This window comes from Martes martes, assembly GCF_963455335.1.
Source record: "Martes martes genome assembly, chromosome: 5".
In the NCBI taxonomy this organism is placed as follows: domain Eukaryota; kingdom Metazoa; phylum Chordata; class Mammalia; order Carnivora; family Mustelidae; genus Martes; species Martes martes.
This window is the reverse complement of record NC_137892.1, coordinates 82,261,968-82,279,706: the sequence shown is the minus strand read 5'-3', so window position 1 is coordinate 82,279,706 and position 17,739 is coordinate 82,261,968. Positions and strand designations below refer to the sequence as shown.

Sequence of the window (17,739 nt, the reverse complement as noted above, 5' to 3'; positions counted from 1 at the left end):
ACCAAAGAAATAAACAAGTAATTCTGGGCAGAACTCACCAGTTCGTTTCGTTCATCTCCAAGCAGGGTGTTCCTGTCTTCTAATTTTCTTATAGTGGCATTCAATTCAGCTATTCTCTTCTGATTTCTTCTCAAATCCTATGCATAGAAATTAAAATGGGTATTTCTTCCATAACACTTTTCACAAAATTTGGGAATTCCACTCATAAAAGTAAGAGGTTTGGTTCCTCTCATCTGGCTTACGAGGTGAGAGTACAATGTTCTGTATTCAGAGAAGAGTAAATATTTACTGTCTTCTAACCCTTGATATTCACTGCTTGGGTTGAAGACCAGGCCTGATTGAAACTGCAAATGAATTCCATGTGGCAGATACTCTCTGGAGCCCTGACTCCTGGCAGGGTGACTGGTAGATGGTTGGATGAGCCTCTCAGATTTGTGAGCTCTGAGACTAAGGTCATTTAGTGATTACATGAGGTTCAAGAAGCATCTCTTAAGTCATGGCTGCACATTGTTTCCCACAGTTAGGACAAATGTCCTATCATACTTGGCCAAAGAATAGAAGATAGGGCTGGGCTTTGAAAATTCCTACATACTCCTGGAGAAAAAGGTCAGAGTGAGAAGGTTGGTGTATGACCTTCATGCCTTTGTTGGTACATTTTGCCCAGAGCTACTGGTGTCCCCACTGTCATAATAGCCATGGATCACTTTATACATGGCTCTCATGGACTGATTCCATGCTCTAGCATCCATAGGACCATTACAGACTTTCAATTCCATTATCATCTTACACTAGTAAGATAATAAGGTAGTGCTGTACTGTTGACAAACCAGATTCCCACACATTATATCTCCAGATTCATAAAATCCTAGAGGATTTAGCAGAACAGTGAAGATTCAGGGAGGTCGTAATTCATTCAAGGTCTTGCGGCTACTATCAATAGATCAATAATTAATATTTATTGAATGTTAACTATGAACCAGACACCGTGCTCAACATTTTACAGACTTTCTTCTAGACCTCTGACCAGCCTTACGGCTCATTAGTGCGTCTCTTTCACAGATGAGGAAACTCTGAGCAGGAAAATGATTTGCCTGAGGTACACGGTAAGTGGCAGATCCAGAATTTGAACTAAAAAGTCTGACCCTAGAGCCCATTCTCTAGACAATTTTGCTGCACTGCAGGTAAATGTCAGGGATAGAACTGAAACTTACATCTGCTAAATCCTGGTTCCGCCACCTACAGGGATATATATATCCTGAATACCAATTCATAAATTATTCATTACTTGGTTCTAAGTACTACTTTGGAACCTATCTCTGTTCCTAAATAATACATTTTCATCTTTTTAGCAGCTACATAATTTGAAAGGTTTAAGTTATGAAAGCAAACTATATACAAGCTGATTTCTCTGGCCTCAGTTCTTAAAATAATTTCTCCTATAAAATGATCAAAATCCAGGGTAATAAGTGAGAAGTTCAATCAGACTAGAAGCTTTCAGAGGATGATTTAAACTGTTTAGTTTTTTATATAGTCACACAGTTTGACTCTGTAGATGACAACCGGCTTCTCCAATTTCCAACCCAATGGTTCACCCAAGGGAAAATTACCAGTCTTGGCAAGAATTTCACCTAATTTATGACTCTTATAATAGGCTGAAGTTTGGATAGGTATCACATGGGTAGAAAAATTCTATGGAAAATTTAAAAAGACCTGTAATTCTCTTGTGATCTGCTAATGCAGGGCAGACCACTTTGTTGTCTATGAGTTTAGAAAACCCTGTTCCCAAGATACTAGCTGGTTTTATAGGAGGAGGTAGAATTGATTTCTTTGTAGCAAACAGGAAAAGAGCTTAAGTGAAAAGTAAAACTTGGGAGCTAAATAAAAGATGACTCCTGAGTTCTTTGTTTCAGCTCAGACAGACTTACAGGGCTGCCGCAGTGCTCAGAGCCGTCTCCTGCTCTTCCCGGAATCTCTCTTTTCGGACTGCTCATGTTACACTCGGCCTCCTTGACCAGAAAGAGCTGTTCATCCAATGCCTCCTTCTGCAGCTGCAGTTTCTGTACATAGCCAGTTTGGGTCTCCAGTTCCTTTTCCAGGGAAAAGATGATCCTGTCCTTGGCTTTAATCTCATCCATCTGAATTAAATGACACCCAGGACATTTTATTTTAACAATGTTGTAAAAAAAAAAATGCATTTTTACAATGGTAGGAGTTTAACTTCTTTCTGCTGATTGTTATGGGAAAAAATTATGACTGTGACAGGTATACTGAATTTATGAACAAGAGAAGGCAACACTGCGTAATGAAAGGCTATCCTAGGATAATGAGGCATCAAAGAGAGTAACTTTTTCTCTCTGGTATATCCTGTGTAGATGCTTTAGTTCAATATATTGTTTGAAATAGTCTAGGTCAGTTGGATTTAGAAAGGAGAGGTTAACTTTAAAAAGGGTCATTTGTAAAATAAAATCGGTCATTTGTGTTAATAAAGACAGATACTCAATATTCCATTACAGTGTTTCCCAGGACAATTTTTAATGTTCCTTCCTGTTTGGAGGAATAGCCTCTAAGTTCACTTTAAACAGCAGCATGCACTATGGTCATTTTCTGCTGACAAAGCTGCAGACTTTCTAGGACACTAGTCAGTTCCTAAGGCCGGTATGTTTGCAGTCAGGTGGCAAATGTGGAGTGAATTCAGGAGTGAATTTGGAACATGGTTCGTGTTAGGTGGATCTTTCCATTGAGCAAACAGCTAAGGCAACCATTTTATTACCATATAAACCATGCTCGGGACAAGAAGAGGAATGGGAAACACCTGGTAATATTAGCCACTGTTTCCCCTCCTACATCTGTGGGACATATTTATGGACCCCAACACTCACTTCTGTTAAGTCTCAGCATGGTCTCAGAATTATTTGTCAATTAAAGGCCATAAGCATTTGATATCAACTGATCAGGAGCTTCACTGGACTGAAAAATTTCTGCCATTCCTGGTGAGGGCTAGCGAAGTTAATGACTTTAAACAATTTCTGAAGAAAGCATAACCATTAGGCAAAATCTTTCTTCTCATTTTATTATATTTCATAAGAATATTTAAAATGGAGATAGGATAGAGACATTTAATACAAATGATATTATACTGTTCTCTTTATAAAAATGTCTCCTTATTTATAACAAATCACTTTGTGTAAATCTTTCTTTGCTGTGTTCCTTATATAAATATGCCTATGTATATATTTGGAACAAAAATTGATGCATAGTCCCATTTTTCCCCAGGTAAGTATCTGCAAGCTCCTGCCTCTCAGTCACAGGATTACATTTTAGATCAATGTTGGAAGGACATGGGGCTAAATTTTGCATGGTCCTGTGATATCATCTGATAACTTGATGAGTAGTCAAACACTGTCCTTTAATTCCAGAATGAAAGCACTGTCTTTAGTTTCTACCTCCTTGTAGAAGATTTGAATCCAGTGTTTTTCTTAACTAGGTAGTACATTCATTTGTTAGACCTGTCATCTACGATGTCATTTACAGTTTACCATGGTTCCATGCCTCCGTGCTCCTAGTTGGTTCTGATGTACCCTACCTAAATGAACTTGCTGGGAATCACTCCCATACTACCCATATTATCATCCTCATCATGGCCACATCCCACATCATAACTAAAATTTATTGATTTTTTACAACATTCAAGGCACTATCCTCAGAACTTTACATACCTTATCTCCTCTTATAACAATCCTATCACACAAATTTTGTTATCACCATTTTACAGATGATAATTGAGGACCCAAAGGGTTTCCAACTTTGTCATAATCCTATAGTTAATAAGAGGTGAAGCCAGATTTTAAGTTCAGTCTTCTGACCCCAGAGCCCATTCTAACAGGCCATGCAGTAATGGTCCCAACATTACCCTTACCCTTCCAGCACTTTCCAAAGTAGTTTTCTTTAGAATATCCAGTAATCAGTGTCGATGAGTCTCTATTGCATAGTGATTGTAAGCATAGACTCAGGCTTCAGAATACTGAAAATCTTCCAAAATTCTAGTTCTTAGATGGGAAGGGGTGTCTACCAGAATTCCCTGGATAAATTTTCTAAACAGAATGGCTTTCATTTCTCTCCCTTCCAGTTCCAAAAAAATGGATCTGGGTGTGGGGGTAGTAACAGAACAAGAAGAAAAAATAAGTACATCTGTACTACTGAAAAACTTCCCATGTTATTCTGTTTGCACCCAGTTTTTTAACCACTCTTGAGGTAGCTTAGATTTTACATTGTTACTAAGAGAGAATGCATCGTCTACTTTAGCAGTATGCTGGTGAAAGGAAGTCAGAGAAGGAACTACAGATCAACAAATGGATATACTTGCAGATTTTATATTGAAAACCATCAACAAACACAAATAGTTGATGTACAACATCCTTTTCATTTACCCACCTGCTGACTCCAGAGTTCATAGTCCTGGTTCTTTCTTCATCAACTGTTGTCATTTCAAAAACCAAAGGCAAGGCAGAGACCAAAGTTTCTGCACTGTGTTTGGTTTTTATTGTCAACCAGGGCAATAGAATGAATTGCAAAGAATTTGGAAAGTGTGGCAAAGGTAACATTTTATGGTCACACTATATTGTAGTACAAAGAAAACGACACATTTAGCTTTTCAAAATATTCTATGGTAACCACTTTTACTTAAAATCGAGATCCTAGAGATATGGTCCAAGGAACATAACTGGAGTTCTTACAAAATAATTGCTTAGAATTGGCAGACACAAAAGGGAAGTGTAGTTTTCCTAAGAAAATATGATTATTTTTAAAGATTTTAAAGTACTCTCTTGGGGCTCGAACTCACAACCCTGAGATCAAGAGTCGCATGCTCCACCAAATGAGTCAGCCAGGTGGCCAGAAAGTATTATTGTTGGAGAAGCATAAAGTGCATTCTAACAGGTGAGGGGTAATTTGATAAGATAGGATTAAGATATAACTAATCCTAAACATTCTGAGTAGAGATGCATGTAAATGTTTCTTCTAAAATAATTGGATGTGGTCAACTTAGGACATTATGGATTTCACACAATAATTACATTTGTTTTATTTTTAGGTATAGTGAGAGACCAATGTGGTTTTTGGCCATACATATTAAAAAGAAAGATCCAACTCTATAGGCTTGAAGTAAGTCTTGGAAATTGGCAATAGCAAATAAAGTACTTAGGAATAGTTTAAAAATTATAGTGGCCACTGTTTTGAATGGCTCTTATTTATTTTGAGAAAGAAGATCTGTTTTAAAAATGACCAGGGTTCTTATGGCTCTATTTCTTGTTTTCAGACACAGTTCCTGGAAAGAAGACAGGTGAATCATTCAGGATGCTCTCAGCGGCTGCCATTTCAGATACCCTGAAAGCCACAGAAACTTTCCCCACTCCTGTAAAAAGCCAGTGACATTTTATAAATAGGAAGCCCACAAAACATGTTGATTTTAGAAGAGTTCATAATTTAGAATATTTTTATAGACATTCAAGAAAATAGGAGTCATTGAAAAGATACTCTCCGTATATGGCTGGAAGAAGTCAGTTGTTATGAGAAAGGTGATTCCCATGTTTTCTACATTTTACAATTCCAATTTTGGCTTGGCTTATCTATCCGTTTATCTACTTACCTACCTACCTACGGACTTATCTTGTATTTTGGTCAGTGCTAGACAGGAGGTGAGCACTATTTATAATCCGCTCATGAGAAACACCTGTAGAAGCATAACCATGGCATTCTACAACCTGGGGAGAGAATGGTTGTACGCCGACGTACTGCCCTGGGTTACTGACCAGCCTCCGAATGTCCCGCTCTGACTCCCACTTGATCTTGGAGATGGCTTCCTGGTGGGACTGGTGCTCACTCCTAAGGTCGCCGGCCTTGATCTTATCCGCCTGGATCATATTGCTTAGAGCCTCGTCCACCTGCTTCTTGGCAGTTTTCAGGTCCGCAATTTCCTGTAAGAGCTTAAGGCGCTCGGCATCAAACAGCTTCCGGGCCTCCTCCCGGGCCTCAATGGTGAGCGCTGTCCTTACTTTGTCACTGCTGCCGTCCCGGAGAGCACACAGGGCCGACTTGAGCCTCTGGATCTCTCCATCCCGCAGCTTCACTGTCCTTGACATTTCTTGCTCGTGCTGCTTGATGAGATTCTCCCTCACAGCCTGCAGCTCCTTCATCTTCTCCTCATGGAGCTTGGCTTTGAGTTCTGTCACCAGGACCGTGTGCTTGCGCTGCTCCAGCTCACGGATCCTCTTTGCTTCTTGAGTCTTCTCTCTTTCAAGCTTAGACACCTAAGGGCAGAGAGGCGAAAGGATGAAACAAGGTGAGCCTCAAAGGGAAGGTGGGCTCCTGAGCAGGCCTGTAGCTCAGAGGCCTGGGCTCTCCCAATTCCTCACCTTTTCTTGTTCAGTCACTGAGTGCTCAGAGGGAAGGGAACCACAGGCCCCAGAGCTGGGAGGACAGTATGGGAAGGAGGAGATGCCTGGGGATGCTTGTATTATTTGGTGCAGACAGTATCTGAGGTTTGGGGCCCTCACTATCCATCTGTGGTCTGCAGACAACCAACACAGGCATCACCCAGAAGCTTGTCAGAAAGACAAGCTTGTCAGACCTACAACCAGGACGTGCATTTTAACAAGTCCCCAGGTGATCGTATGTACATTAAAATTAGGGCACAGTGCTATAACGGTTTTCACCTTGGTGGGGAGAAGTTCAGAACAGATCACCTGCAGAGCTTTTTAGAACACATCCCTGGCTAGGTGCAAGCTGATACATGTGGGCATCTTAGGACAGTTCAGAGCTCAAAATTATCATTAGACTAATAAAATGGTGCCCAAAGTGATATTATAAATATTTCTCCTATTTCACCCTTCTGTTTCGTCTGCTGTAATGGAGAAATGAAACCAGCTGATATATCCTCAACCTCACCTTTTTTGTATGGCAACTTGGTTCTACCACCAAACATTATGCATAAACACACACCAGCCCCAAACACTGTGGTTCATTGGGCAACCTCTCTGTTCAAGGGGTCTGGTGGCTGTTACTTCTGCATGCTCCACGGATGTCCCTTTGTGTCCTTCCCTGCCCCACTCAGCAACCTCTCCTGCTCCCCCCACCAACTAACCGTCCAAGCAGTTTAATAAAGTATTCCTTCTAACGTTTAGAGCTTTCGGGTATTTTGGTTAAACAAAATCTTCTGTTTTGCTTCACTTCCGTTGATAATGTGGTCTCCTTATAGATTAGCCATGGCACTACCTTAAACTGGCTGAGTCTGGCTCTGATTCAGTAGATCGCGGGGGGACCTGGCATGTGTGGCTTGGAGAAGCCTCTCAGCAAATGTTCTTTACTATCGTCTTCCTCCCCCTCCTCGTCTGTGCTGTCTTTGTTCCTCTGGCTCTGTCGTGTACCACAGACACAGAATTACACAATCACTCCCCCCCTCCTCCACACACACACACAGTAACCTGGAAAAAGGGAAGAATTAGGGAACCCTGGGAGTAATATCCAGTTCAGTGAAACTGGGTCTCCGCCATTTGCAAAATAGGAAAGTTTCATGAAAAAATCGTGAAGAGCCTCTCCAGCTAAAAAATGTTAAGATTCAAACTCCTTACTGAGATTCTTGTAATTATAATGGAAAGCGTGTGAGATTTTACTTACCTTAATAGTACCTACCTTTGGCTAGAACTGGATTTTCTAAGTCCACATGGCAATTTATGAATATTTTATTTTAAAGGCATAGCAATTATTACCACACTGGATATTCTAAAAGAACTCAGGGCACAAGGAGACTTGGGAAAATAAATAGCCAGGCATCCTTATATGACTGTCTTTGATCTTGCCTCCAGCTTCGGCCAGAGTCCCTTCCTAGATGCTTACTATTACATATGCTCTAGACCTGCGCTGTCCAATACGGTGACCACTGGCTACACAGAGCACTTGGAATATCCCAAGTCTGAACTGAGACTTACTCTAAATGAAAATACACACCAGAATGTAAAAACCTCAGCAATAATTTTTATATTGATTACATGTTAAAATTATAATATTTTGGATGAATTAAATACAGTATGTTATTAAAACTAATGATTTCTTTTTTACACTTTATAATTGTGGTTACAAGAAATTTAAAAATCACATACATGCCTTGCATTTGTGGACTGTATTGTATTTCTCCTGGACAGCTTTGCTCTAGGGTTCTTGGTGTGTTGAATGAGACATGCTTTCATGATGGTGATATTTCTCCTAGTAAATCCCAGTCTTTTCTTCTTCTTTTTTTTAAGATTAATTAATTTATTTATTTTTTTGAGAGAGAATGAGCATGGGGGGGGGGGTTGGGGCAGAGGGAGAGGGAGCAAGAGTCCCAAATAGACTTCACAGAGTGTGGAGCCAACCCTGGGCTCAATCTCACCATCCCGAGATCACCACCTGAGCCAAAACCAAGAGGCAGATGCTTAACCAACTGTACCACCCAAGTGCCCCAGGAAAGCCCAGTTCTGACCCAATTTATGTGCTCAAAAATCATCCAGGGCTCCTTTATGTTGCTGAATAAAACCCAACCTTTCAGCTTCACCTTTCCTGCTCTCAGAAGATTTGGTTGGACACCCCCAGCTTCTGTTTCTGTTTCTCACTCTACCTCTCCTCACCTGTTCCACACTATGTCCCATACTATCATTATGTGATCTTGTCATTTCTCTCAAATTATAAACACTAATCTTTTATGTGTAGACTGGAGGTGAATGAAAAAGAAAAAAATGAAAATACAGGTGTATGAAAAATATATTCCAGTCTGAAGATAAAAACAAATACAAACAAACACTGGCTTTCTTGTCCATCACTTGAAGGAATCCACAGAACCCAAAGAAAACTCAAAGGCATTGATTGATTACATTCGGCATTTTTCATGTCTGCTTATTTTGGTTGCCATGGAAACTGGCATTTTTGCAGGATTTCTAGGTATGACTTGTTTCTTAAGCTTGGGAGAAGTGTTTCACTATGAAGCAGACACAAAGGATGCAACTGACATTCGGGAAGGAAAAAAGCCAATTAAAATTTTTATAGTAAAATCACTTTCTGAAACTTATTTGCAGCTCAGACTATACCAGTAAGAAAATAGAATTTACTATCTTACTGTACACAAAAAGAGAAAGAACTGCTCCCGACTAACAAGGAAAAATATATAGATAATACTTTAAGTGAAAAAAAATACTTAGAAGAAGAATCAATTTTGATAAGTGCTGCTGGGTCACATAACAGCATTTATTGAGGGCTTACTGTGAGTTACAGTTTCCTAAAGACTTCACACACATTACGGCGTTTAACCCCGGCAGCTCTGTGATGTAGGTAGTATCTGTGTCATCCGAATGTCAGATGAGAAAAGTGAGGACAAGTCTCTGCACAAGCACAGTGTGAAAAAGGCTACTTAGCGCCCAGCGTGGGCCAGCAGCCAGGTATGGGTTGAGTCCCAGACCTCCCTATGCGCTTAAAAAAAAAAATTATTATTCATTTCATTTCAGTTCAGTTCAGTTTAGTTTTATTTGGGAGAAAGAGAGAGTGTGCATGCACCAGCTGGGGGAGGGGCAGCGGAAGAGGGAGAAGCTGACTCCCTGATGTGTGCAGAGCACAACTTGGGGCCCTTGAGGGGCTCGATCTCACCACCCTGAGATCATGACCTGAGCCAAAACCAAGAGCTGGGCTCAACCAACTGAGCCACCCAGGTACCTCCTTCCTGTTAATTCTGAAACCTCTGGCAAACTGCTCTCCTCCCCAGCCTCCATTTTCTTATTTGTTAACTGGGACTGGGGGTCTCGTTCTCATATGGTGAGGGCTGACTTAGATAACAAATTAAAAGTCCTTTGGAAAGACTGGAACACCTGGGAGATTAATAATTATTAATACATGGTTAAATAGTATAGTATTAATTTTGATGAATATTGTTGATGCCATATTGGTATTATTATATAATGCAATGCTGTATTAATACCAATGACATAAATGTAAGAACCCATATTATCAAGATAGACTAACATGACTATTACTATATTATTAAGACCATAATAACTGTTCTCCTAACAGAAACCTTGAAAACAAAGGTACAATTGGGTCTCCTGGAGATATCTTGAGTTCCCTGGCATTGGTGGCATCTAATCTTAACTTGGAAGAGACTCAGATTATGTGTGTGCAGGAGTGGGGTGTGGGATAGGACAGAGTAAGGGGATGAGCAGTGAACAGGAAAGATACAGATTCCAAATTCCTTCTCCCCTGGAGGTTTTACGGAAGAAAAAAGTCACCAGGAAAATTTAATCCTCCTGGGGAGAGCTTACACTGTGTCAGAAGGAGAAACATTCTGACTACTACCCCACCCTGGCCTCACATGGTATTTTCCTTTCTAGTCTGGCCTTTGAAAGCCAGTGTAAATTCTGCCGAGATAACGATGGTGATGTCTGAGCTTTAATGTGACCTTAGAAATCTAGGATGAAGGGTGCCTGGGTGGCTCAGTGGGTTAAGCCTCTGCCTTTGGCCCAGGTCATGATCCCAGAGTCCTGGGATCGAGCCCCGCATCGGGCTCTCTGCTCAGCAGGGAGCCTGCTTCCCCCTCTCTCTCTGCCTGCCTCTCTGCCTACTTGTGATCTCTGTCTGTCAAATAAATAATAAAATCTTAAAAAAAAAAAAAAAAGAAATCTAGGATGAAAACCTGGATGGCCTGGTCCAAGGTGAGGAAGCTGAGAGGTTATCTAGGTAAGACAAGCTAACATGAGCTTGGGTGTGGATTATCTGCACTGGATGTTCTGGGATATCTAAACTCACAGTAGGCAGGCAGGGAGGCTCATGGGCGCTTAGTAACTCGCAGTCAGAAGATATGAAGCTGCACTATAGAAGGTTGTTTATAAGGGAAATTTTATACAACCCGTAGAGGTACAAAGGCTTCTATTTTCTCATTTCTTACTTCTTTTTTTTAAAGACTTTATTTATCTATCTGACAGAGATCACAAGTAGGCAGAGAGGCAGGCAGAGAAGAGAGGAGGAAGGAGGCTCCGCGCCGAGCAGAGAGCCCAATGCGGGGCTCGATCCCAGGTCCCTGAGATCATGATCCGAGCCGAAGGCAGAGGCTTAACCCACTGAGCCACCCAGGCGCCCCCATTTCTTACTTTTAGACACAAGGCTTCCTGAACACAAAACTAAAGGCGCATAAAACAAGAAATGCTGCATCCCAAATTGGGGCGCTGAGCATGGAGGCTTTGGAGCAGTCATTTGAGGACAAGGGTTGGCTGATTTTCTGGGAGTTCTAGAGGCAACCAGATACTCAGCATTACCCAGGTCATTTGGGAATTTCCATTTTAGCTCCTCTACTCCCTGTGTCATCGGGAGCACATTAGAACTCATTTTCTTTCTCCGTGAAATTGGAATAGTAATCACACCTTGCTTTCCTCCCAGAAAATGAAAAAATAGAAGCCTTTGTACCTACAATGAAGGCTGTCTCTGAGGGAAAGGAGGGAGCCCTTGGGAATAGGTGGGGAGAGGGGGGTTCCACATCTCACAGGAATCCCTAGTGAGCTCATACAACCCTGGGCTGCAGATCATGGCCTCACGGTGTCGACAGGAGAGACAGAGGAAAACACTAAAGTCTAATGGCTCAGAGAGCTTGCGCAAAAAAAAAAAAAGACAGACCTGGGTGGAAATCTTTTCTTTGCCCGAGCCTGGAGTTTTCCATCTAAATAAATACTGTAACAGTATTTCTGCTATGGGGTTGTTGGGAAGCTTTTAAAAGGGAACATGAAAATGTATTCCACAAGCAGTATTGAGCATCTCCGGCATGCCGGGCAGCATTCAAAGTACGGAGGACGCCTTCCTTAGTGGATCCCTTAAGAAGACATGGTCTCTTATACATAACAAGCTTACATATTACTGGGGACAGTCAGGGGGCGGTTAGGCTGTGGGCAATGCATAAGCAAAAGAACAAAATCACTTCAGGCAGTACAAAGTTCTATGCCGAAGATGGAGCAGGGTGATGTGATAGAGTAAATGGATGTCAGAGCGTTACTTGGACCAGGTAGTCAGAGTGGGGCTGACACCTGTGGGTCCTAAGCGCTATCTAAGTGCAGGAAGAGCCAGAGCACATGGCTGCCTTCCCTGACCAATCCCTACCATTTTGGAGGGACCGTAGCACCTCTCTGCTGCCCACAATCCATTCATTTTAGAGATGGGAAAATGCAGGCTCAGAAATGACAAGGACACATGTCACAGAGGCCCCACTGTGTGTTCTTTCCTCTCCACCCCGTGGTTCCATCTTCTTGGGCGTTATACTTGGAGTTCAGTCAGAATGACCTGCTTACCTGCTTATTACTATCGGTGCTTGGAAAATCTTTCAGACAAATTTCTATTCATTAGATGTTGATTATGTCTAGTCTTTTTGTTTCATTTCCCTCCAGTGGAAATGCAGACCTATGAGAGAAGGATTCAGGTATGTTCATACCCCCACCCCCAACACTTTGTTTCTTTCTTTGAAATTTGGTTAATAGTGGAGAGTAAACTTCTGATATTCTCTCTCCCTTTGCCTAATGCTTCCAGTTTTTTCAAGATCTTCACATTTTTAAAGAGCACAGGTAGTACAAAACATGGAAACAACCTAAGTCCATCAGTGGATGAATGGATAAAGAAAAAGTGTACATATTATATACATATACAGGCTATATAATATATATATGATATGTACACAGATGTACACAATGGAATATCATTAAGCCATTAAAAAGAAGGACATCCTGCCATTAGCAACAACAGAGATGGACCTTGAGAGTATTTTCTAGGTGAAATAAGTCAGAGACAGAAAAACAAATACCATGTGATCTCACTTACATGCAGAATCTAAAAAACTTGAACCTACAAATACAGAGAAGAGATGGGTGGTTGTCAGAGACAGAGGGAGGGGGCTAGGAGTATGAGAAATGGGTGAAGGGGATCAAAAGGGACAAATTCCTAGTTATAAGATGAGTAAGTTCTGGGGATGTAATGTACAGCATGATCACTATAACAATACTGTATTGTAGTTTTGAAAGTTGTGGAGATCTTACAAGGAAAAAATTTTACAACTGTGAGATGATGAATGTTGAATAAACTTACTGTTGTAATCATTTTATAATACATGCATATGTCAAATCATTACACTGTATACCTAAAATGAATATTATATATATCAATCATATCTCAGTAAAACCAGGGAAAATATATCACAAAAAGGAAAACAAGAATGTAAACTCTAGAGGAGAGGCAAAGGGAGTGGAAGAACTAGCTCTGCCACTTCCTAACATGTGACTCTGGGTGAATTACTTAACTTCACTCAATCTGTTTCCTCATCTGTAAAATGGGGATAACAATGCCCACCTATGATTAAATCATAATACTTTTTAAAAAAGATTTTATTATTTATTTGAGAGAGAGAGCATGAATGGGAGAAGGGGAAAGGGGGAGATAGGGACAAGCAGCCTCTGCTGTGAGCACGGATCCCACCATAGGGCTTGATCCCAGGACCCTGAGATCAGGACCTGAGATGAAACCAAGAATTGGATGCTTAAACAACTGAGCCATCCAGGTGCCCCTTGACTCATAATACTTAACATGCTTGACACAAACTAGCCACTCAAGACCAACAGACACACATATACATCCTTATGAAGCAGATACTGCTATTTTCCCATTTGATGGACGAGGAAAGGAAAACACTGAGGTATTTTTATAACCTGCTCAGGGTCACTTAGGTGGTACATGAAAGAGGTGTGATTATGTCAGGATGGAATGTGCTTATTACAGCATGTGACAGATAGTAAACATTCAATAAAGTGCAGCTATTTTTGTAATCACTTTAAAACATTTATGACTCTGCTCTGTCGGCAGTGTGTCCTGTAAATGTCAAGGGGTGATGTATCTTTCTGGAAAAATGACTAATGCTCCACTATTTCAAAGGTTTCCACTCTTTAGCCCATTTCCCAATAACTGAACTGTCATTTTATCATCATAGCTTAGGAGCCAAAGTGAGAATATGAATTCACATCTCGGAATTGTTTATATTCTCTCTCTTAAAACGTGGACTTTTGGAAACACAATCATATTTATTTTAATAAAACTGCTTTATAACTTGCTTGCCCTCTAAATTCCCTTTGCTCTTTGGGGAAGGCTGCTGACAGGCAGTGGGGTTTTGTTTTAGTCCCTGTGCTGGGATTGCAATTAACTGCCACGGAGAGGGAGATGGGGGCTGGGGTGAAGACAGCAGAGGGAAGGCTAAAGACAGTGCTTTTATGCATGAGGCTGACTTTCAGGCTCTTGTCAGAAGAAGGGGAGATTACGCTTGACCTGCTGACTTAGAGACTACGCCCTGGATAAACAGGGAGCCATGTCCATGCTCAAGAGTCACCCCTTTTAAAAGTGTTGAACGTGTGGAAAATTGGCAGTGTAGGGTCTGCAGGACCTCTGCCTTTCTGAAACCTCTTGAGTTTGCTCTCTATAAATCATCATCAGTTTATAGTTACCAGTCTCCAGACCGACAGGCTTCTCCCTATGAATGTAGTTTGTCATCCTGTCGTTACTACAATTAAAGGAGTCTGCCTCCCTTGAAATGTTACATTGCCCCAGGAAAGTTAAAACCAATGAAATGTTTTTAGACCGTGATACCTGGATGGAATCTTAAGAGTCCCCTCTGTGGGGACTGCCTGGACCGTCTGTTAGAATTCCAAGTCCTGGCTCTCACTGTGCCTGCTTTAGCAAAATCCACAGATTGTGGGCCCAAAGGTCTCAATTTTTAATAAGTTCCCCCAGGTTATTCTAACGCACAGTGAGGTTTGAGAGATACAGATATGGAGAAAGAGATTCAGTCATCTGAATTACAAATCAAGATACTGAGAAACTTAAATTTGTCCCCGAGGAGGGATAAACACAATGCCCTGGTCTTCTGACTCTCAAACAAATGCTTTTATTTTGTTTTGTTCTGTTTGTTTGCTTTTACGATATCATATTCCTTTTAGCTTCACGGAAAAAGACTTCCTGCATAAATTTTACACTGGGGTCTGGTTATCCAAAGTTTTTAAGGCTTAGCTGAGACAGGAGGCTAAGGGTTCTGGCAGATCCAAGCTTTATTATTGCTGAACCCACAAGAAATAGATTTTTAGGAAAATAAATGATTAAGATTTAATAGTAATGTCAAGGAAGAAGAGACAGATAAAAAATGACAGGATATCAGTTTTTGATCGATAGCTTGGTCAGGAACATTTATTTTTGTTACTATACAAAGAGTTATCTAAATAGGGCAACTTTGTGCTGACAGGCCGTCTCTGGTTTGCAGGGAGCAGAAATGTCTTACGTGTGTCAGATATTTGAAAATGCTTTCCTATTCGTGATCCCCTATTTGATATCCACATCACTCTGGAGAAGTAAGTGTTAGCATATCCAACTATGAGATGAGATTCAGAGAAGTAAAGAGACTTCCCTAAGCCTAGTTAGTAACTGATTCACATGCAGAGCATATTAGAAAATTTTACTACAAATAACTGTTTAGGAGTTTACCATGTGCCAGGAATCTCTCTGAGCACTTGATAGGAATTTTCTCATTTAATCATCACAACGGCTTTTTATTTTTATTTTTATTTATTTATTTTTTAAATATTTTATTTATTTATTTGACAGAGAGAGAGATCATAGGTAGGCAGAGAGGCAGGCAGAGAGAGAGGAGGAAGCAGGTTCCCTGATGAGCAGAGAGCGCAGAGAGCCCAATGCGGGGCTCGATCCCAGGGCCCTGAGATCATGACCTGAGCCGAAGGCAGAGGCTTTAACCCACTGAGCCACCTAGGCGCCCCACAACGGCTTTTTATACTTGTCTAATTTGACCCTCATCACAGTAACAAGTTACTGGTGAAGAAGCTAAGGTATAAGGAAATGAATCACTTTTCATTCATTCCTCTACTCATTCAACAAACCCGTGATAAGCTTCTCAGTTCTATACATTTATTTAAGCTGTAGGGATACAGAGGTCTGGTAAGACTCTGCTTTCGTGGAGATGACACTGGACAATAGAAATAAGCACTAAACAAGGAAATGGATAAATACATAAATCAATATGAAATGAATCAAAATAGACTGTGGGAATAACTGGACATGGCAAGTATTATGTCTTGGACACTGGGGCAGATGAAAGGTACTGGAGCTGACACCCGAAAAAGGTATACAGCTGCCTGGGGAAAGGGGGTAAAGCCCCTAAATGTGATCAGCCTAGCTCTTAATCCAGCAAAGAGGATGGAACAGAGTCATCTGGGGGTGAGGAGGAGGAAGCAGTGGGAGAGGAGTCAAAGAGAAGTGGAAGAAACATCCTGTAAATAGTAGGGAAAATCCTTTGACTTTGAGAAAGGTAGAGAGCCACGGATGGTTTTAAGCAGGGCAGTGACCTGAAGTGATGTACTTTAGAAAGCTTGGTCTGTACCAAAGCGGGGAGATCCCATTTAGGGCACAGTGGAACTTGGCCAGGGTCATACAAGTGATGGGGAGATAGTGGGGCTGCAGGTAGTCTCAATGTTTAGATCTGGTTTTCTGAGCCAGGCTTCCTAAGGAGGCAGACATCAGTCTTACCAGCCTGCTATCCTCACCTTCTGTGAATCCTGTGCTCGAGGCCCTCCTGCCACACACAAGAGAATCTCCATAAGGACAGGGGTTGTTGCTCTCCCCGGCAACTGGCAGAGAGGAGCCACTGGGGCAGGGCAGCAGGCAGAGCCAGGCCAGAGCCCTTCTCAGGGCTGTGACCCTACGTGGCCTCACTCACCTTGGACTTCTCTTGATGCAGCTCTATCTGGATGTCTGTGAGCTTGGTCCTGAGGTCTTCATTGGCAGCTTGAAGGGCGACGATGAGCGCTTCGGGCTTCTCGCCCTTATTTCGCCCTTTCTTAGACATTGTTCCTTTCTGAAGGGAGTCTTGTTTGTGAATGCCTTTCAAACAGGTGCTGCCATGTTACTGCTTTGTATCGTGGGTGTGATGTTTTCAGCATCTACTGCGTGGTGCTCCTTGGTAAGGTCTCCTCAGGTGCTGCCCTGTAAGCCCTGGGAAGAGGCAGAGATGGTGATTATGGCTGTGGCAGGGACCTGGGCTAAGGGCCAGGCAGGGTGTCTCAGCCTGAAGTACTTGTATAATCCTGCTCCTGAGGGCTCCTGCCCCCAGATCCTCTCATCCACTTGGCACATGAATTTAGAGCCATCTTTCAAAAATGTGGTCTGGTCCTATCAATGCCCTGCTCAAAATCCTCCAAAGACCTGTAAGTATTTGAATATATTTTTCACATCTTGGAGTGCATTTTAGGTCTAAACCTGCCTATTCCCCTAGCTTATCTCCTCCATTTCACTCACTTACTCTCCAGGCCTAAGAAATCCCCTTTATGGGGTGCCTGGGGTAGCTAAGTCAGTTAAGCGTGTGACTCTGGATTTCCACTCAGGTCATGATCTCAGAGTTGTAAGGTTGAGCCCCACCGCCACATCAGGTTCCATGCCCAGTGTGGAGATTCTATTTCTCCCTCTCCCTTCGTTCTCTTTCTAAAAGGAAAAAAAAAAAAAAAAGCCCTTTATTATTATGTTTTTTTTTAAGTAGGCTTCATGCTCAGTGTGGAGCTCAATGTGGGGGTTGAACTCATGGCCTGAGATCAAGACCAGAACTGAGATCAAGAGTTGGTGGCTTAACTGACTGAGCCACCAAGGCACCCT

General features: G+C 41.7%; 1 protein-coding gene across 1 annotated transcript in view; it reads right to left on the bottom strand.

Annotated features, from left to right (window-relative positions):
- Positions 1-17,739, bottom strand: part of JAKMIP2 (janus kinase and microtubule interacting protein 2) — a 167,982-nt gene that overhangs the window by 51,636 nt on the left and 98,607 nt on the right. The window contains exons 2-5 of the mRNA XM_080803645.1: positions 16,811-17,085; positions 5,808-6,305; positions 1,926-2,135; positions 39-137 (exon numbers count right to left, since the gene is read on the bottom strand). Coding sequence (XP_080659771.1) covers positions 39-137; positions 1,926-2,135; positions 5,808-6,305; positions 16,811-16,939 — 936 coding nt within the window. The 5' untranslated portion in view covers positions 16,940-17,085. The remainder of the gene's footprint in view (positions 1-38; positions 138-1,925; positions 2,136-5,807; positions 6,306-16,810; positions 17,086-17,739) is intronic.